General features: G+C 36.9%; 1 protein-coding gene across 2 annotated transcripts in view; it reads right to left on the bottom strand.

Moving 5' to 3' along the window:
• LOC107591107 (polyhomeotic-like protein 2) overlaps positions 1-22,425 on the bottom strand; it is a 44,198-nt gene that overhangs the window by 8,892 nt on the left and 12,881 nt on the right. For both annotated transcript variants that reach the window (XM_016280145.1, XM_016280146.1), the window contains exons 2-7: positions 11,322-11,550; positions 9,612-9,755; positions 7,671-7,748; positions 7,272-7,433; positions 5,695-5,847; positions 5,286-5,598 (exon numbers count right to left, since the gene is read on the bottom strand). In XM_016280145.1, the coding sequence (XP_016135631.1) occupies positions 5,286-5,598; positions 5,695-5,847; positions 7,272-7,433; positions 7,671-7,748; positions 9,612-9,755; positions 11,322-11,486 (1,015 nt within the window). In that variant the 5' untranslated portion in view covers positions 11,487-11,550. The remainder of the gene's footprint in view (positions 1-5,285; positions 5,599-5,694; positions 5,848-7,271; positions 7,434-7,670; positions 7,749-9,611; positions 9,756-11,321; positions 11,551-22,425) is intronic.

The following is a 22,425-nucleotide window of genomic DNA, read 5'->3' as shown; positions in this document are numbered from 1 at the left end:
AAATTCTGTCATTAATTACTCACCCTCATGTCTTCCAAACCCGTAAGACCTTCGTTCATCTTCGGAACACAAATTAAGATATTTTTGATGGAATCTCAACATAATCGTTTACGTTTACGTTCAGTACACAGTGTGCACAAGCTGAACGTAAACAACATTGATTACGTTCTGGGGTACTCTCTAAAATGGCGGAAGATGGTAACTCAGGGAGAAGAATTGTTGAATAAATTATGATATTATTGTTTTCTTTGCGCACAAAAAGTATTCTCATAGCTTCGTAAAATTACGGTTGAACCCCTGATGTCACATGGACTATTTTTCCGATGCCCTTGCTACGTTTCTGAGCCTTGATCGTGGTAATGTCCTTGCTGTCTATGGAGGGTCAGAGAGCTCTCAGATTTCATCAAAAATATCTTAATTTGGGTTCCAAAGATAAACAAAGGTCTTACGGGGTTGGAACTACACGAAGGTGAGTAATTAATGACAGAATTTTCATTTTTGGGTGAACTAACCCTTTAACTGGTGGTTGTTGTGCATAAGGAATTTCCACTCAGTAAATTCATCTAACAACACCAAATATACAATGGGGTTCCAATTCTGACCGAATATATATGCTGTATGTTAATGTATATCACCTACGGCAATCAATTTGGAGATTGGATTTGTATATATTTATTATAAAATTATATACATTTTGCTTGGTTGATTTTATATATGAAGTTCCCAATATATAACTTATATATAGGAGTCTCCAAATATACAACTATATACTGTATATGAAATTTTGACATCTTGTTAGAGCAACAACACCACTCAGTTGGGCTGATTAAATTTAAACGATGGACGATTTTAGACAAACCATTTTACTGGCAATTAATGTATATACAATACATTCATAAGTAAAATAATGTCTCACTATAAGATGTAAGACTATAGCACTACAGCCTAAATGTGATGCCTGTGAGATGCCTTCTCGTTGTTCTAGCAGGTTTATCTTGTTGACTTGAGGTTAATGGGTTCATTTGGCTGAGTTCAGCTTTCTGATCTGGAATGTCAGCTGTAAGGTGTATAAAGCATAGCTCTACTCATTCACTCGTGAAGCACCATATGACCTGGATGAATCATATGGCTCCAAGTAACCTTCAGTTAGACATACTCTGACAGCCTGTGCCGTGGTAACTCAGAGGAATGTCAGCCTAATTTGTGCAGGACCTTAAATGTGCAGTGAGTCATTTTAAAATGTTGAAACTTAAGTTTCCAGTCCTGAAGAGCGTAAACAATGTGGCACTTTTAATATTGCTCTGTTTGTTTGAGCGGCCCAACACAGGCTTAGCCAATAAGAATTGTTTTGGACTGTTTGACACAATTTTGCACAGTTTCACTCTTAAACTTTCCGCACTCTGTATTAAAAGATTACATTTGTGTTACTGAGTACTGTTGAGACCGATAAGCATAATTAAATTTTCATGCCATGCTTTGCCTCAAAGAAGAACAACTTGTGATAAGACAAGTGATCAAACGTAATGGTCTTGGTATCAAAATCCTCCATACAAATAGAGTCTGTTCAAAGATAGTGGGAGTGTGTTTTGTATCATCTATGTGCTGTTCTGATAGTGTCGAAATGAACACAATATCAGATAGTGTGTCATATTCACACACTCCTCTCTAGCAGCCTGTTAAGTTCAAAGCATTCATAGAATGGCAACAACAGATGCAGGCCTTTCTTAGAGCACTGAAGACCACATTCTGGTTTAAGTTCCACCCATGATGATAAATAATTAACTGTTGCCCTTTCTCAGCCCAGTTTAAAATGAAAAAAAGAGAAACGTCTGCAAGACTTCCTGGCCTTTGAGGGATAAGTGCTAAAGAATAGCATTTCCCCAGCTTCAATACAGTAAAAACAAAAGAATTTTGTCTGCATATGCATATGAAATGAAGCGTTTTTGAAGGTGTTTAAGTGTCTCACATTTTCAAGACGCTGTGTGAGAGTGAATAAAATTTCAACTTTATAAAAACATAAATTACAAATTTCGCTGCACAGCGTCACGATTTTAAATGCAAGAATGTGTTCTGTGTGACCTTGAGTCATCTCATTTATCCAATATTGTTTAGAAGCAGATTCACAGTAAGAAGAAAATAACAGTATTTATGTTGTTCAGTTTTAAAATGAATACAATTGCAGCTGTAAAGTAGCTCTAAAAAGACAATAGTTTCATTATTCAGCTCATTTTAGTTTAATAACAGTGTTTGCAAAGTTTTCCAATGTTTATTATTTATGAACTCTATTCAGCTATAAAGCAGCTCTACGGAAGGCAAGTGTTAGTGTCATTCAGCTCAAGTCAGTTTAGTGTTGATTCATTTCAGTCTAATAAGATTGTCGATGTTGCAGAGTTCATCAATTATAAAATACATTTTTGATTCAGCTATAAAGCGTCTCTACAGAAGACAACTGTAATTATTCAGCTCAATTTTGTTTACTTGACATAGACTCTTTCTTTAGTTTACTTCACACTGCCAAAGTGGCTTGATACGACACAGTGTAATCATCAAAGACGTCAGTCTAGAGCAGGGTTCCTTACAACAGATCAAACAATCTGTGGGTCCACAATCTCAGCCCTGATCAAAATGCTTCATGGAGACCCAACACTTCAATTCTGCAGTGGTCATTCCAAGAAATGTCTGGTCTTACTTATAGGTTTCTCTCCAGTCGTGGTCCAAATACTTTAGTTTTTTTTTTTTTTTAAATACCAAATAGTTTCATGCTCCTGGCTATATGCTTTTCATGTCTAATGAATTCCTTATGAAGAAAACATGGGCAATGGGAGGGTGAGCCATTCAACACACCATTTACATTTACCAATTGGTTTCTCCATAGTCTTTTCCTCTCTAAATATAGTGTTTCCACCTAGATTTCTCATAATAACGGGTTTTCTTTTAGGAACTACTAGAACTTGGCTGATGTTTAAACAGAGCTGAATTCACTTATCATAATGCTATTTGTAGGTGCATGAAACTCATTTAAGCAACAGTAAAGTGTGTAAAGCAAAATATACTAATGGCTGGTGTTGCCAGTAAGTACTGACCCTTCTCATGGCTACAGTGGTTTCTCTGGCTTTGTCTCAAGTATTTCTGTGTGTATATTGGTGCTTGAACCCTCTCTGTTAAGCTTTCATGACAGGAAATGGCCAGGACCTTACCACATGCACAGAAACCCACACCCACAAATAACACATTAGCCCGCTTGTGGTTTCCATTTGTATCGGATTTAGGGTGGCTCTACTGAAGGGTTTGCTTGTTCTGAGTGTGGCTTGTTGCTATTAATATGTAGGTGATGGATGATGTGTTATGAGAGTAATGGACAAAAGCAAAAACAAGAAGGGAAATCTCTTAATGCAATGTTACTAAAAAAGTATCTTTCTTATGAGCCGTTTACACAGGACACATGATGTTTTTGGGTGCAAAAAAGGATTAGAATAAATCAGAACACAGTGGTCTTCAAGATACATTTTTTATAAGGTTAACTGGTTTTAATTTGAGATACTTAGATCCTGCATTTTTTTCATTCCACAATGTATGTATGCGTGTGTGTGTATGTGTGTGTGTGTGTGTGTATGTATGTATATATATATTCAGTATATACAATATATATATATAGTGTGTGTAAGCAAGCATACAGTGGGTACGGAAAGTATTCAGACCCCCTTCAATTTTTCACTCTTTGTTATATTGCAGCCATTTGCTAAAATCATTTAAGTTATTTTTTTTCCTCATTAATGTACACACAGCACCCCATATTGACAGAAAAACACAGAATTGTTGACATTTTTGCAGATTTATTAAAAAAGTAAGTATTCGGGTCTGAATACTTAGGACCATGTGATATTTCAGTTTTTCTTTTTTAATAAATCTGCAAAAATGTCAACAATTCTGTGTTTTTCTGTCAATATGGGGTGCTGTGTGTACATTAATGAGGAAAAAAATTTAATTAAATGATTTTAGCAAATGGCTGCAATATAACAAAGAGTGAAAAATGTAAGGGGGTCTGAATACTTTCCGTACCCACTGTATATGCTTACACTGTATGTGTGTGTATGTGTACGCAAGCAAGCATATATGCTTACACTGTATGTGTGTGTGTGTGTGTGTAAGCAAGCATATATGTTTACACTGTATGTGTGTGTGTGTGTGTGTGTGTGTGTGTGTGTGTAAGCAAGCATACATGCTTACACTGTATGGAAAAAAAAAAATCTGAAAAACCTATAATGTCCAGGCAGAAATTTCCAGTTTCCAAGTTTTCCGTTAAGTTTATGGATAACGCTGTCGCTGAAACACGACGCAATGCAATGTATGATTCAAATACAGGTAAAAAAAACACACTGAAAAATCCATAAGAAAAATCCCTTCATATTAACACAGTACATTGGGCTGTATTCTTATGGACATTTCTTAGAATGTGCAAAGACCTTCATATTCCTATTTCTCTATGTGTTTCATACATGCAGACCAGTAGAAAGAGTTGGTCGTTTTTATGCAATGAAAATCAGGATGAGCTTTGGTCAGCCTCTAAAAGTCTATGGTTAAAACATTATATTAAAATGACATTAATAAAATAATATACTGTTTAATCTAAATAAATTATAATCAAAACATAAGCTAAAATCAGTCATTTCAAAGACTAAAAAAATGAATTTAGACATCTAATACATGATATAAACTGATATAGATTATTTTGTTTTAAAAGATTAAATTTAAGGAAGTTAGATGACAGCAAACAATTGTCATTTAAATGTAAAATTTAAAAAAACAATCTCTAATATCAGACAGTAACTGATATGACACCAATATGTTGTGCATCCATGGGTATAATGACTCACTAATTGCTTATATTAAATACTGTTAATGTATATCACTAATTGAATGTCAGTAATTTAGGGGTCAGTTTACGAGCATCTCACTTTATGTGGGGGAAATTGTGTTGTTGTACCAAAAAGGTTGTGCATCTGTCTCGGTGTTAAAGGATATCCTTTCAGCGCAAACAAATAGAGAACCCCCCCAGCCACAAATACACACATAGCAGGTGTGTTATCGTGAAACACTGCCGCCCAGTGTGCTCCTTAAGTCCTCTGCCACAGCAACCCGACACCCTGTTTAATGCTCAAGGCCAGATGGCACCTCTCACTTGAGCTTTTCTTTTTGCTTTCACTCCTCCATTAGTAAGACAATTGAGACGCTACACTTTCACTGGATCTGCATGTGAAGACAGCATCCGGACTGTGATGGCTTACCTGTGCTGATGAGAGGATGGCCCGCCACTGAGGTCACATTGGGACACATGTTAAGCTCCCTTGTTGTGAGGTCACTGGTTTTGTTGTTTTTTCCCACAGTCTCTGAGGACGTTTCTGCAGGACTGCTCTTTGCAGCAGCTCCCTGAGAGTTCAGCTCCGCTCCAGGACTCTTGAGTCGGGCCACTGGTTGGCTAGTCACAGAGAGCTGTGCTGATGTCCCGGGGCACTGCTTCACACTCAGGCTCTGTAATTGAGACTGAGAGAGGGAGGAAGTCAGCGCCCCCTGCTGGCCACGAAGAGCCAGGTTCTGCACCTGAGTGGAGAAAGACAGAAGTGACTTTGGTGTGGCATTCAAAAAACAGCACATATTGGTATAGATGTAAGTCAGGCTGGTATATGTTAGGGTTACCTGTCTGCTGGTGGGCGGCGTGTTGATTGACAGAGCAGAGGTCTCCGGCTGAACTGCGGTGACTGAGGCAGTTGGGGTAAAGATAAGCTGAGGGGACAAAGGAACAGCTCGTCCTAGGCTCCTTGCTACTTGCACAAGATTGGTTTGCTGTGCCTGGAAATCACACGAAAAATGGCTGCTTCATCCAAATGTATGAGTCACATTTATATAACAAACCCAGGCTATCATATTTGACATCAGAGAGAGCACTTGAGCCATTTCAGCTGTTACAGTGCTGAAAGGACTGCATTTCAAATTCTGGCAGATCTCAAACAGCTCATTTAATCAGTTCCTAGCCAAAAAACGTATTTGAAAAAATAGAGTTGATGTGCCAGTGAAAACATTTTCGTCAGCATCCTTATTGAAGAGCTGCAGCTGTGCCACATTTACTTTCCAAGGCCAAATGAAAAAGATGTTGTAAGATGGCAAGTATGAATACTACACACACACACACAGACAATCCAGGAAAAGAAGTATAAGCAGGCCACTGTAAAATGAAGTCAGATGCCAATTATTTTTTCCATTTGCAAGAAAATTACTATTTATTCATGAGGAAATCTTGGAGAAGACTGTCTAGTAGCATTGCGTTTGACTTGGCATAACCCATGCTACAGTGAGCGGAGCCATTAGGGGGGACCAAAATTATCCTTTTATATATATGATTTGAAATACGACCACTCCACAATTACACACGGGGTGTTTGCATTTACTTGCTATACTTTAATGCCAAATTTGCAACCAGAATTTAGCTAAACATGACAAAACATCCTTTTAGGCACATTTAGGGACATTCTTATTTTATAAATTGAGTAAAATATAAACTTTTTAAAGAGGGAAACTGTATGAAATGTCACAAAATCATGATTAAATGAATGTACAGGTGAATTTTAAATAATTTCAGCACTTTTGGTTTGTGATTGAATTGAAATTCTGGCAATTTGTTAATATATTACCAGTGTCTCTTCCTCTTCATCTTGTTTTTTTTTTAAATTACCATACTATATAATTTAACATCCTTTTACAATATTCCTGTCACTAGTTTCTTAATGATATCATCGTCCAGGAAATGGCATCATATTGGTGGGAAAAAAATACAATAAAATAAAATAAAATGGTTAATCTCTGGTCATTATAATAAGAATGTCTCTTCTTTTTTCCAATTTTTTAATCAAAATATTTTCAACAAAACCAGTTTTAATTCATTTGGAAATACTGTCAATAATAATATGTAGTAGTAGTAGTAGTAGTAATAATAATTAACATTATTAATAGTAGTAATAGGTACAAATGTTTTATAGATATTTGCAATGTTCTCATTATCATTTAACATCCTTTTTCAATATTCCTATCACTAGTTTCTTAATTACACCATCCTCCAGGAAATTGCGGCTGGTGCAAAAATAATAAATTAAAATGAAATAAAATGGGTTATGCTTTATCTGTGGTCATTTTAATAAGAATTATGTAAAAAACAGTGGTATGTCTTTATTTAGACTGCACATTTGTTCATGTGGTTGGGTGTGTGTAAGAGGATTTACCATCTGAGCTCGTAAATACATCTGTGCCTGGCTGGCGGTGAGTGTGGGTGTGGAGGAGTTTCCCAGCAGCACGGCCTGTTGAGCGATGCAGACTGGAACAGAGCTCCCGCTCTGGGCTCGACTGATCAAATGAGCTGCCGCTGGGGATGTGGCAAGGTTTATCTATTTCAACAAGGAAAAATCTTAACAGCATATACTTTTATCTTCTGAAAGCTGTGTAGTCAAAATAATTAATCACAATCTCAACCAAAACATTACGAATTATCACAATCTGCCAAACATTAAGGAACTTGCCAGGTAAAAAAGCGGTTGACTGTAAGTAATACCCACTACCATTTATTTCTGTAGCACTGGAGACTTGTTGAGAGAGATGTCAATGTCAGGTTTAATAATACTTACAGTGGTTTGGCAGGCCACAGTCTGCTGGGATGTAGTGCCATTCTGACTACAGCTTTGCCTTCCTGCCATTAGACTAGCCTATGGGGAATGAATGAATGCCAGAGAGAAAGAGAAAGATGGTAAAAGAAGAAAAGACACAGAGACAGGTCACAAGTCAAACCCAGCACTCATTAATCAATAACAACAGCACAGAGCATAGAGAAGGAAAGAGAGAGAGAGAGAGAGAGGGGCAGGAAACAGATCCCTCATTCCCACAGCACAGTGTGAACAGCCTGCCACTCAACACTACAACCACACAGTACATTCAACTCTGCTTTACTCCACCAAAGTTATTTCCATTTTGTAAACCAAAATATTTTTAATCTCTATAAATATAAAAATGGTCATTATTAGTTAATTGCTTTCAAACTAATTACGTTTTACCAGAAAATACTATTTACGTTTTTCCACTTCAACATTTTTATGTTTAATTCAATGTTTTACTTGCCATTTCTTTGTTATTATTTGTGAAATTTACTAGCAATTTCTGAATCAAAACAATTTCTCGCCACCAAATTTTTTAGTGTAGGTATTAAGCCATTTTTAATATTCAGCTGTACATTTTCACGTGTCCATCAAATATTGAATCAAACACAAACTTTTTTAAAATATAAAATGAATTGAATATAGAAGTGATTTTTAAATAATTTCACTAGTTTTGATTTGATTGAATATTGCCATTTTAACCATATGCATTTCTAAATAACTAACAAGAATAACTGGCCATTTATTGGGAAATATAAAAGATGTTTCTTCTTTTTTTCATTTCGCTAATCAAAATGTTTTAACCAAAACATGCTTTCTTTGAAATATTGTTCAGATTGGTAATAATTTTTGCTCCCAATCTCACTTTCCATCCTTATGCAATATTCCTTTAACTAGTTTCTTAATGACATTATCATCATCCAAGAACTCACATGATTTTGGTGTGAAAATATCAGCACAATCCTCAATACTGACATTGGATTTGATGAATTCTGTGATGTTTTGTTGTAATAGTTGGTTTGTGTCTTCTTAAATATTTAATGAAATGTGTATGATATTATCAAAATGTCAAAAGCTGGTTAAAAATATAAAAATGATTAAATGACTCAATCACATGCTTAGCTATGGCTTAGCTGACTTTAGCACTTTATTTCTACCTATTATTGACCCTGTACATTAGTTACTGACTGCACAATTCATAAAGAGCCCTGAGTGATTTTCATTAGACCTTATGTGACCTTATGTTTTTATCATTACACATTATTGTATTTTAATCACTACCTCACTATCTTCACATACAGTAAAGCACTACCTGAATAAGAGCATGATTGTGCATGTTGAGTAATCACTGAACAAACTATTTCTTTCATCTTAATGAATGAAACACCTTAAGGAGAGACAAAGAAGAAAAATCTTGTCTGAGCAGATCATTGCTCAGAATTAGTTTGTTATATCAGAGAATAATTTTGAGTAAAAGAAATACCAGCATGTGTTACACATCGCCAATAAGCTTTAGCAAGCATTTAATGGATGCTTATATTGCTGTACAGTGGAGTCCAAAAGTCTGATTCAAAATCTAATTTAAATCTGAAAATATGAAGATTTAGGAGTTTGAAAAATATATGAAAAAGAAATGTTATGGCATAAATCTATTAAGTAACATTTAAGATACAGGCCTATTTCTAAATCATTGATCAAATGTGTGACATGAATTTATTGTGCAGATGGTTAGATGTTCTTCTACTGAAGCTCAAGATCAAAGAGCATCATTCTCAAATCATGCTGGAGAACATGACGATCAAGTTTTACACAAACGTGTGGAGTTCATGCAGCTCAAGTAGACTAGGCAAACTAAAAGCAAACTATTTTCAATGGCTTCCGGATCCCACGGTATATGTCTATGAGGTGTGTACCCACCTGCTGCACTGCAGCCAGGCTCAGGTGCTGTTGCTGTAGTGCTGCGGTCTGTAGCATGAGGTGTTGTTGTTGAGCTGCATACATCTGCTGTAGATAGTGAGCTGCCGCTGTGCTGGGCTGCCTGTTCAAGGCCTGCTGGATGACCTGAGTAAGATGAGATGGGATGGGATTATTAAATGAACATGTGAATATTGTTCTGCCCCTAGTCTACTAAGTCCTTTAGGGGATATATTATTCATGGTGTGTTTTATACCACAGAAGCGTAAAGAAAAACATTTTGTGTTGTATAATGTGTAACCAGCACATAATGTTCTATGCAGAAAGAAGACCAGAGTGATTTCTTTGTAAACACAGAAGGTCGCTGGGTGCACTGATATGGCATGACTACATTCCCTTCACAGCTAAAGTATCCCACCTAACATGATCTGTACACACTGTCCTCAGGGCAATCACTGGACTGTCAACCACTGGATATCTTTTTGTGTGTGTGTGTGAGTGTGTGTCATGAAAATGAAAACCACCGCCGCGACAAATCATTTTCTAAATCAGTATTTTGTCTTGTTTTCCACTTGTATATGTGTTCATATCTCATCCTTAATTAATATCATTTTAATATATTTATTATTTTAATAATTATGGTAACATTTTACAATAAGACCTCATTTGTTAACATTAACTGCATTGTTTAACATCAACTAACAATGAACTATACTTCTACAGCGTTTATTAATCTTAGTTCATCTTAATTTCAGCTTTTACTAAAACATATCTATAATCAAAAGTTGTATCTGTTACCATAAGTTAATGCACTGTGAACCAACATGAACTATTTTTGCATTAACTAACATTAATAAAGATTAAGAAATACTGTAAAAATGTATTGCTCATTGTTAGTTCATGTTATCTAATGCATTTACTAATGTTAAAAAGGGGAAATTTATTGCTACCAACGTGTTACCATAATCATTTTATAATAGTAATATTTTAAACACATTTTATAAAATAAAAATATTAATATTACATAATATATAACAATTTTAATTTCTGCGATGTATTTAAAGAGATGAGCTTAATTTGACTGAGGAAATAAACACTAAAATACATAATAAAAATTATTGTTCCTTAAGTCAGATAAGGATAGATATCCTTAAAGCAAATCTACAAAAGAAAATGGTCAAATCAAAACATTCACATTCTTATTAAGAAGCAAGATTATGTGTCTCACAGTCTCTTATATAATATCAACATATTTAACAATGTACATATACTACCAAAAGAAAACCGATTTTACCCTGTGAACGGCCAAATGTTGAGCTCTCTTGAATAAATCCAGCTGGATCCTTACTGACCATGTGCTCAGTGTTACCACATACTACCATTCAAATTCAGAGATCCTGTTCCGTGCAGCTAATCACTGCTGGTCAGCTGTCGACTCACTCTGAATCATAGAGGAATTCTGGACTATCATTCAGGATAGTTAAGGATCTATTTTATGGCAATAACATTTATTTTAAAAGAATGTTTTACTAAATAAAACAACAAACCTAATTACACATGACTAAAAAAGAACACCACATTAATGATGAATGAGACCCTCACACTGATGAATATTAAAAGTACTTGCAGCACATGGCCTGTAGATGGAGCCAGAGGATAATGCAATTTTAGGGGCACAGTGAAGGACTGACTGTGACTGAGGTTTATTTCTACCTGAACAGTCTGTCTGTCTGTGATTCCTCCATATACTGATATCTGAGGCACAGCCTGCTGTCTGCTGGAGGAGTTTGTTGTAGTGTTGCTGCCGGTGGAGGCTGAGGTGGTGCTGGGGATGGTGACATTGGCACTAGAGGCCACGCTTCCCTGCTCCTTCTCCATGGGGGGCCTCCGCCTGCCTGTGCCGGATCCACGTTTACTGTCAATCCTTCACACTCCCCTCCAGCTGAGAAAGACAGAACAGTAACATGTCCATCATTGGAAGCCTTTTTTTACACTGCTGACAGTGAGTAGCTAGGACATGTCATTGTGAAAATGTTCGGAACTTGACAGCATCTTATATTTTAGGGTTGTAAAACTTACACATAGGCTTACTGTACACAGATCACTCTTTTGCTGGATGGAGTTTCACTGTGGTCTTTCAGTGAATGTTTGGGATTGACAACCGTATTCAATAGCTGGTGTGATCATAATTTGCGGGTAGGACGGGTGGGACACATCCCCACCAAGTCAATTTTGTTGCTGCTGCTCATAAAAGCACTTGAATATTATATAAGGAGTTACAATAATTTATAATTTTAGGTTTTATCATGAATATTTAAAGCAGATGTTCTTCTAATAAGAAGTACCCCATAATGTCACCACCATTTTTAAGACAAAATTACGCCAGTGGGTGTGACTCTCAAACTGTCTTGTTCATACAACTTATATTCCAGCCACTACTGTACAAACTGGTGTGACTCCTATTTTCGATTCTCACGAAAGCTGCAAATAAAATATGTAACCCTAAAAACGTGCTTAAAGTAAATATGATGCCGCCGCGATTTCTCATGAATATTTAAAGCAGATGTTCTTCTAATAAGAAGTACCCCATAATGTCACCACCATTTTTAAGACAAAATTACGCCAGTGGGTGTGACTCTCAAACTGTCTTGTTCATACAACTTATATTCCAGCCACTACTGTACAAACTGGTGTGACTCCTATTTTCGATTCTCACGAAAGCTGCGAATAAAATATGTAACCCTAAAAACGTGCTTAAAGTAAATATGATGCCGCCGCGATTTAATTTGTCAAATCTTAATGAACTGCTTTCAGTGCATTTTATTGAATTATAAATGCAGCATTTGGACGACAACACTGATGGGAGCAGCCAAGGACAGTGACTTGATCTAAAACCTACGGATGATACAGTTTATATTTCCGACTGTGTGAGTTACTGTAACCACGAAATGCACAACACTCAACGCAAAACGCGCATGCAGCGGAGATGCTCGCATTTTATGACATGACAGGTAAGTTGTTCGGTGCCGTTGTGTTTACAGCACAGGTTTACCGAAACTGCAGTTGTGAGTCAATTCGGTTATATATGCGGTTGTCACTTTTGTAGACACTAACCGAGTGTGTGGAGGTAGCAGTGGCCTGTAGCATGAAGCCGGTTTCAGTTTTTACCTTTTTTATACAGTCTATGGTTTTTACCCAGGTAAGTTTGAGTTTAGTTTGAGCAAACTCTTGAGTTTTCGGGGCTCAAGAAGATGGGTTGGTTTTTTGAGCGGGTTTCATCACCATGGCAATTTACCCTGCTCTGGAGCAGGTTTTATTCTGGGTTAGAGATTGCAAACCCAAACTGGACCAATCAGCTGTGAGCAAAGTGACATATATCTGATGCAGTGAAGCCACTCCCCTGTATCTTTAGCTCCAAATTAAAGCAGTTAGAATTTTAGAGACAAAAATTGCCAGACTTTTGTGGCTACTTATTTATTATATTATTATATTAATTATAATTGTTTGTAATTCATATAATATATTCAAATTATTATTATATGACGCGGCAATTAATTTTAAAGCTTTGCATTTAAATTAAATTAAAAAAATATAGATACATATAGATAAACTTTAATATATCCAACTTTTAAAATGACTAAACTTATATGTTTTCCTCTTGAGCAAAATCATCACAATTAAAAGAACCAAAGACTTAAACTACTTCAGTCTGTGCACATTGAATTTATTTAATACACAAGTTTCACAATTTGAGTTGAATTACTGAAATAAATGAACTTTTTCACGACATTCTAATTTATTGAGATGCACCTGTACATATAATCTTTAATATATCCAACTTTTAAAATGACTAAACTTATATGTTTTCCTCTTGAGCTCTGTGTGAAACTATAAATAATTATATTCAGTTGATTCCTTTGCAGCCATATATTTTCTTTCTGCTGTCTTCTCAAACTTTTGCTGCAGTAGAAATGTTTATTCCTGCCTTGTAAATGCATTTAAATGTATTTTTAATAACGACATCTCTTAATCTTCAGCAGAAAAGTGAATTGCGCTGAATCTCGCAAGAAGTGAATCCAACTGACACTTTTCTGATGCTCTCCAAATGCCGTGTGTTCGGCTGCTTGCTGCACACGTCACACTTTCAGGTGCAAGTGCTCCAGAGTTAATCACAAACTCTGGTTCAAACAGCTGACAGAGAACGTTTATATCAAGCTTTGTGAGTCCGTTGATCCTGATCTAAATCAGGTTGGATTTGTTTGGTTTTTTCAACTCTAAACCTACTTTGAATCTCTGAGTTTGTTCATCTCGCTTCGTGCAACAGGCCACAGTTCTCATCAAGAACGATAAAGCTCCGGTTACTCACATAACCTCAGTTCCCTGAGATAAGGGAATGAGTGTCGACTTCATCATTCATCATTGACAACTTTATGGGGAAACTCCTGTTTACTCTGTTACTGAAGCCTGATTTGTTAACATTTGTGTAGATGCACAAACCAATGGCGCTCGAGCCCGCCAGAGGGGGCAGAGACAACTGCTATAAGCCGGCCCGGTGCACCATTTCATCAGAATCAACGACTGAAGCGATAGCCATCGATTCGCGTGCAGCTATAGCACAGCCAGTTACACAACGCTCGTTGCCTTATCTCAGGGGACCAAGGTTACGTGAGTAACCAGAGCATTCAAAAGGTAACTCCCGTTGCATTGTCATTGACGACTGTATGGGGAACGCATCCAGTAGCGCCGTGATATAAGCAGATGCAGAACTAAGCCTGCTCCGCGAGCCCAGCCCAGGAACACTCAGTGAGGGCTCCATAAGCCGGTGGAGGGCCGAGCGTCAGTGTGTCTGGGAACCGGAACAAGAATATTTTTTTTCTCCTCTCTTCCCTCTCTCGTCTCCGTCTCTCCTCATCCTTCCGTCTCCTTTTCTCTCGCCTCGTCTGTCCATACCCCCAGGTGCTGTGGCTGCCATGACGGGGGCCCCGGGGAGTAGAGCGCAGTCTCGTGGGTACCCCCTGGCCTGCGAGGGGGTATGTAACGAGTGGGGCGGGGCCGAGAGCCGTGGGAATGGACCGCGCCACTCACCAGTCTCGAGTCCCACGGAGGAGCTCCGGAAGGATAAAAGGAGGAGTGACGACAGTGCAAGACGAGAGAGGACCAGGCCTGGATTTTATGTTGTTTTGTTTCTGTTTGTGTTTTTTTTGTTATTAAATTATGTTTAAATGTTCGCCGGTTCCCGCCTCCTTCTTCCCATGACTACAAACTTTGTTACATTGGATAAAATCCAGGCCTGGTCCTCTCTCGTCTTGCACTGTCGTCACTCCTCCTTTTATCCTTCCGGATAAATCAGGTGAACTGAGGCATGTTGTACATGTAATGTACAGTATGGAAGCTGGATATTCAGTATTATTCAGTTAGTGGTTTTACAGATATCTTTAAGTGAGCGGATGGCAAAGGTCATTTAAATTTACACATAGTGAAAATGAGCATGATAATTAAACCCACAAGCTACTTCCAAAGCTGCAAATAGATTCATTCAGGCTACCTGCAAATAACCAAGCTCTCTGCTACCCTGAGGAGAGATCAGCATTGAACCAATCACAGACTTTTCACCTGTTTCCAATGTACTTTAGTGGTTTGCTGTGCATTAAAATCCATGTCACTCTCACACTGAGTCCCATCTGACAGAATCATATTATTTGTAATTCTCATTGAAAGTGACAGCTACACCGTTTGTTGGACGTTTTGTGGTTCTTGACTGCCTAACTGTAAAACTTCTCACAATTGCAGGCCTCATTTATGATCCACATGCCCACGCCAGCTCCAGTAGCTCTGAACAAATGTGAAGACTGATCGGCTGGAACAACATAACGCAGTCATGACAACAGCACCAGAGGCAGCCCAAGGCTTGGATCCGTCTGGGGATCTCATAGCCCAGGGATCCTCAAATCTGGCCCACAATATCCATTTTCCTGCAGAGTTTAGCTCTAACCCTAATCAAGCACACCTGAGCATGCTAATCAATGTCTTCAGGATCATTAGAAAATCACAGGTAGGTGAGTTTGATCAGGGTTGGAGCTAAACTCTGCAGCGCACTGGCCCTCCAGGACAAGATTTGAGGAACCCTGTCATAGACCATAAGAGATGCATTAACAGGCTCTATAACGTGCCGAAAGCGGGATTAATGCTTTGATTTCAACTCAGGTAAAACTGCTTTTGAGTCTTTGGAATGCGTAAGATAACGTCACACTTGAAATGGTGATTTTTGTTATTTAGAGGCAGTCAAACACATAGTATGCCAAAATTGTGCACTTGGAATGACAGAAAGATTGCTCTAAGGTTCTCTCAAAGTTACAAACAAAACATGCTTGCAGTACACTTTTAGAAAAAAAATGGTACAAAAGCGGTCACTGGGGCAGTACGCTTTCAAAAGATACTAATATGTTCCATTTAGGTACTAATATTTAAACTTTTGGTACTAATATAAACCCTTTAGGGATAAATAAGGTACAAAAGTGTAGCTTTTAAAAAAAAGTACCACCCCATTGACAGCTTTTGGACCTTTTTTCTGAGAGTGTACATTCTTTCAGTGCTAAATTATTGTTATTTTTTAGTTTGTTCAAAAAATAACCACATTTATGAATTAATTAACCTTTTCAAGGACATAAATGTCTTTACAATGTCCCTACTGTATATATATATATATATATATATATATATATATATATATATATATATATATATATATATATATATATGTATATGTATATACACACACACACACACACACACACTGGCAAAAATGATTAATACTAGAACACTAGTATTTTCACCAGCTAAAAAAATGGTTTTGAGTCAGTTATTTCTATCTTTTGCTATAGTGTGTCAGAAGGAAACTGTGGCAACGTCTCCAAGATGCTTCAAGAAACCTACCTGCAAAGCTTCCTGAAAAACTATGTGCAAGTGCACCGAGGGCAAAAGCTGCTTTAAATGCAAAGGATGGTCACACCAAATGTTGATGTAATTTAGTTAATAGAAGTTAATTGATAAAGAAAATGTATCTGACAGCATCCTGATTTTACAGCATTTTTACACAAGTGCCTAAAACTTTTAACATTACTGTAGCTTTGCAGGTAGGTTTCTTGAAGCATCTTGGAGACGTTGCCACAGTTCTTCTGGATTTAGTCTGTCTCAGTTTGTTCTGTTTCTTCATGTCATTCCAGACAGACTGGATGATGAAGAGATCAGATCTCTGTGTGGAGAACTGGCTGTTGTCATTACAGTTTATTACAGTTAATGGCAAAATTAATGTTTGGAAATGTAAACTGATATTTCCTACTGACACACTGCAGCAATAAAAATAACTGACATAAAACCATTTTTTTAGCTGGTGAAAATGCTAGTTCTAATCATTTTGGCCACCACTGTATATACACGTTTATGCTCCCATTTTCAATAAGTTTTGAAATATTATTTATGAAATTTCTGTGGACATTAAACATTCAGTTTTGAAAAGCATGTTTAAACAGATCTTAAACTTATGAAAGCCTCAAATTGACTGCTACTAGCATCTAAAGTCAAACTTCAAAATTTTGTAAAAACGGTTCACAAGCCAAAACCAAATGAGTTGCACTGTACTCACTCAGATAGTCTGACAGCTTCCACCACAACTTGTGACAGGATACAACTGGCAGCTAGGAGAATCCAAACTCTGACTGTTCTCTGGACCAGAACTCCTCCCATCACAGATGACTGGGACCCAATAATGTCATTAAACAAACACACATCAAAGGCTGCTGCCGGGGGAAATGACCTGGGGTTTTCTTCTTGGGGGCTGGGAGGACAATTGTTGATCAAAATAGACCCGGCCCCACTTCCTTTACTCTGCTGAGGAACAGCTAGACCAACAGACAGTCCACTGAACCAAATGGGAGAGATCTTCTTCTATAGTGCAGTACACCTGCTGAAATGTGTCTAACACGTTCAAACGGGCCTAAAATTGTGAGTTATTTGTGTTTGTTTGGGTGCACATTAAGAGAAAAAGAGAGAAAGAGACTTCATACAGTGAGATTTTCTATTATAGTTCTAGATATTGAAGTCATCAGAATACATTTGTGGAATTTGTTTGATCCCACTTAACCTTCCATTAGACGATGAATCTTTCAAGGACATATAAATGCTTAATAGACTCCATTCTCCATTACCTTGAAAGGGAGACTCGTCCTCTCTTTGTCGTTCTCCCTCTCTCTCTCTCCTCTCCTCTCCTCTCATTATTTCACCAGCTAACACAACACACTACACATTATTCCACTCGATTTGCTCTCTAGTCTGCATTACAGACCTCCTCACCACACAGCTCTGTAGCTAACTGAACATCCAGTGCCATCATCATCTGAGTATCCTGCCCGCAAAACCCTCTCAAAATCAGACACCAAATTGAGTTATACTCTTCGAAGTAGGGCTGCGCGATTATGACAAATATCATAATTGTCGATTATTCCCTTGAAATTGTAATTGCGATTATTAATTACGATTATCACAATTTACATTGAATGATGTTTATACCATTGTTTGATGTAACTGCATGCCGTATTTTTATATGAAAATAAACAAGCTGAAAGCACTCTAACTGAAAAACTTTTAGTGCTTTTCTATAGTATAAAGCCCCAAATGTCAACTAAACATCGGATTGATTTCTTCTTTAAATTATAAAAAAAAGTAAAAATATGCATGGTATTATAATGTTATACTAAAACTAGAATTAAAATAATGGGAAAAACCCTTGAGATAACATGTAGAAAGACATGTCTTAAAGTCTTAAGCACGCAGAATAACATAAGTGCACTTTGAACGATTAATTGCCGCTTTGAACGATTGCGTAATTGTGGCATCCATAATTGTAATTGCGATTAGAAATGTGATTAATTGCGCAGCCCTACTTTGAAGGCAAACGTGCTTTTGGTGTAGCAACCAGGATGCAAAGTCTGCACTGAGCAATACAAATAGGATTAGCATGAGCGAGCCGGAGCTGTAAAAGACGAGGTTAGGTCGAGGCGTTCAGGTAGAGATGGGTTATCAGCACAATGCAGAGGCCACATCAAACAATCAGGGTTAAACCCTCAGGGTGAATGACTACAGATGGATGGGACACCCAATCTGTGCCTGTCCGGACATGCCACAGCCAGGTTAAACCAGTCCGCTAGGATCACAGCAACGTGGCCATCAAAAGATGTTGAGTAATTGCTAAAAACCAGCTGTGTCTTGAATTGTGAATTGAATTGAAAAAGTGAATTGATTAATGGTCAGTCACTGTTCTGAGTACTGCACATGTGTATTCACATGTCCTGCAGTGTTCCATACTAAACTTGTATTTTGCTGTATATTGTATTATGCATGCAGCTTTTAGGAGCTCTTATTAACTGAGAGACTATGACTGTGTGTGTGTATAGATAGATAGATAGATAGATAGATTAACATTTATTAACATGTTCAATAAACGAACATTTATTAATAAGTTGAATAAATAATAATTAAATAACAAACATTTTTTAAATTGCTTATTAATACATTTTCATCTTATTATTGCTGATGCTTCTAGTAATTATGTGTCTGATTTTTAACTTACAACCTATTTTCGGTTCATTTTAATCCAGTCATATAGTAATTTTTAAACAACAGTTGAGTTGAATAAAACTACCCAGAAGGTTGGGTTAAACAGTTATTTAACCCAGCAATTTTAGAGTGAGAGATTCTAATATATTTTCATATTAGTTAATATGAATTAACCATTAGTTAATGTAAAATTAAAAATTATTATAAAATGTAATATCTCTTTTTAATGTAAGTTCATACAAAATGAACTTCATAAAATGTTACATATATTGTACATATATTATTATTTATATAATATTAGACATATATTGTAACATTTTAATATTATTATAAAATAACTATTAGTTCATATAAATTAAAAATGATTATAAAAATATAAAATCCAACATTTGTTCATGTATTATCAATGCACATGAATCAACAATGAACAAAAGTATATTTATAAATAAACATTACCTATATTAATAAATACTGTAAAAGTTACTAACTGTTAGTTCATGATAATCACTGCGTTAATGTTATTCATGTATAATGTATTTTTATTGTGTGTAATATTGTTTTGTTAGATTGTTTATAATGTTATGAATTGATAAACCACAGTGGTAAGATTTATTATTATAATGGTCCATTAAACTGACTCACATGTATTGTAATCATGTGACATTTAATACCTGAAATTAGCATGTCATGCTCACCACTCTCTGGATATTAGCTTCATCACAGGATGCTTGCTGTCAGCTTTGACACCTTCGGCCAAGTGTGAGTAAACAGTAAAGGAGTTAATGGATACGTCAGACCTGTCACTCTGGAAATTCATTGTCAGATTCAGTGGTGCTCTGTAGCACAAGAGCGTTTATCACTCAGAAAGATTTCACTGCAGCGAAGGACCTTAACAAAACATGCTGCTTAACAATTTGCCTGTTGAGCATACATCAATGCTTGTCATAAATCAGAGGCGTGGAGAGCACACATATAGAAGGAACCTCATGCGTGAGTCAGTACCATTCTCTTCTTTTATCATCAACTATCTCAAACACATGCAATGACTCAACAGAGCAATTCTTCAGTACTTCAGATGAAGTTCTCCTCCTTGGGTTGCTCTCCAAACTAGTCACCACAAAATAGTTCAAAGTGAGAAATTTATCACTTTGAACTAATGAAACATGACAAGCCATTGTTCTGTCCTGCCAGAACTCTCTCTTCTCTGGTATCCATCATTTTCCATGTTAGCACATTCCTTCTATGTGGCAACCAGGCAGAGGAGATTTGTGGCCCTCATTTCCTCAAGATCCACCATAAAACTGCCGGCTTTGTCTGCAAGGGCCACATAGTTGTTGAACTGAGAAAGCATGAAATATAACCCCAGTAGCCTTGGTGTCAGTGTGAAGCGCCTGACAGAAGGGGGTTTCTCTGTCTGGCAGCTATCAAGTGTTTTTAGAGGTACTGTAGTTTGCATGGCCCACCTTTAAAAAATAAAGGTTCTTTATTGGCATTAATGGTTCCATGAAGAACCTTTAACATCTACAGAACCTTTCCATTGCACTAAAGGTTATATATAGTGGAAAAGGGTTCTTTAGATTGGTCAAATGTTCTTTAAACTAAGAAAAATGGTTCATCACTTCAGAAAAACCCTGAGTGTATATGACAGAGGGGATTTGAATATAGAAGCCAAAACAGAATTTGTCACATGCAAATATCCAGGCAGCTGAAAAAATCTGGGTGCCCACACTGCATGTAAATGGAAGGGGAAATGAATATACAGACCATGTGTTTGCATATTTAAATAGTCCAGTTTAAATATAGAGCTACCTTATCATCAGCAACTGAACGGGAATGCCAAGTATGTGGTGCAATTTCACAATGATTTGGGATTCTGTGCATTCAAAGCTATCATTTAAGATGGAGCCATTAACATATAAATTAGGTGCTCACAGAGCCAGACAAATTGGAACCGTATAGCATGGTTTTGGCTATTTTGCTGCTGTTGTTTTATTCAGCCGAGTGCTCACAAACTGGATGTGTATCATTTCTGATTATCGTGTGGAGTCCAAGTGTGAAATAACCTGAATTTGAACATCAGTAACACATTTCCTCTCTATAACAACACAGGCCTCCTAGATCGCAAACGTTACACAATCGTTAGCACCATCTCATTATTATGTCTCAATCAAAAAATAATGTCTTTAGTTGCACAAAAACAGTCAAACGGCACTCTTGGGAGGCCTGAGCTGTTCCTAAGGCATGCCTAAATCTGATAGCTGACTGTAGCTCATTAAATTCCTGCCTTACAGGATTATGAGCTGACATAGTTTTGTCAGAGTAAAAATATAAAAAATTTGAAAGAGATAGTTCACTCAGAAATTAAAATTCTGTCATTAGTTGGTCTGAATGTTTTTTTTTTTTTAAACCTGTATGATTTACACAATAGGAGATGAAAATGGATAGGGAGATTTGTCAATCTTCAAAAAGTAGCACTGTTCACTTTCACTATGGAAAAAAGTGCCAATTTTGCTATTAATATCTGTTTGTATTCCACAGAATAAAGAAAATCATATGGGATCCAAAAGACATGAGGGTGAGTAAACTGAGAGAACTGAGGTGAACTATTCTTTTAATTGAAACATGAAATGATTGGTCTGTTTTAAACAAGTCATTAGTGACTGTCTAGCTCAAAGATGCTCTCACACTGGGACTATAAATTACCGTCTTACTGCCAAAAGAGCGAGAGCTTTTCAGGCTGTATTCTTCCCCTTTGTCTGAGCGTAAAAAGACTGCAGCCAGCAGCACACGTGGCCCTCTCTGTGCAAACTCCCAGAGCCGTAAATCTACATTACCACAGGGAAGGAATCAGATACACAGATAGTCTGAATGTTTTTTTTTTTTTAACCTGTATGATTTACACAATAGGAGATGAAAATGGATAGGGAGATTTGTCAATCTTCAAAAAGTAGCACTGTTCACTTTCACTATGGAAAAAAGTGCCAATTTTGCTATTAATATCTGTTTGTATTCCACAGAATAAAGAAAATCATATGGGATCCAAAAGACATGAGGGTGAGTAAACTGAGAGAACTGAGGTGAACTATTCTTTTAATTGAAACATGAAATGATTGGTCTGTTTTAAACAAGTCATTAGTGACTGTCTAGCTCAAAGATGCTCTCACACTGGGACTATAAATTACCGTCTTACTGCCAAAAGAGTGAG

The sequence above is a fragment of the Sinocyclocheilus grahami genome, unplaced genomic scaffold, assembly GCF_001515645.1.
Source record: "Sinocyclocheilus grahami isolate Dianchi unplaced genomic scaffold, SAMN03320097.WGS_v1.1 scaffold137.1, whole genome shotgun sequence".
Classification (NCBI taxonomy): Eukaryota; Metazoa; Chordata; class Actinopteri; order Cypriniformes; family Cyprinidae; genus Sinocyclocheilus; species Sinocyclocheilus grahami.
The sequence above is the reverse complement of the archived record's forward strand: the minus strand, read 5'-3'. Positions and strand labels throughout refer to the sequence as shown.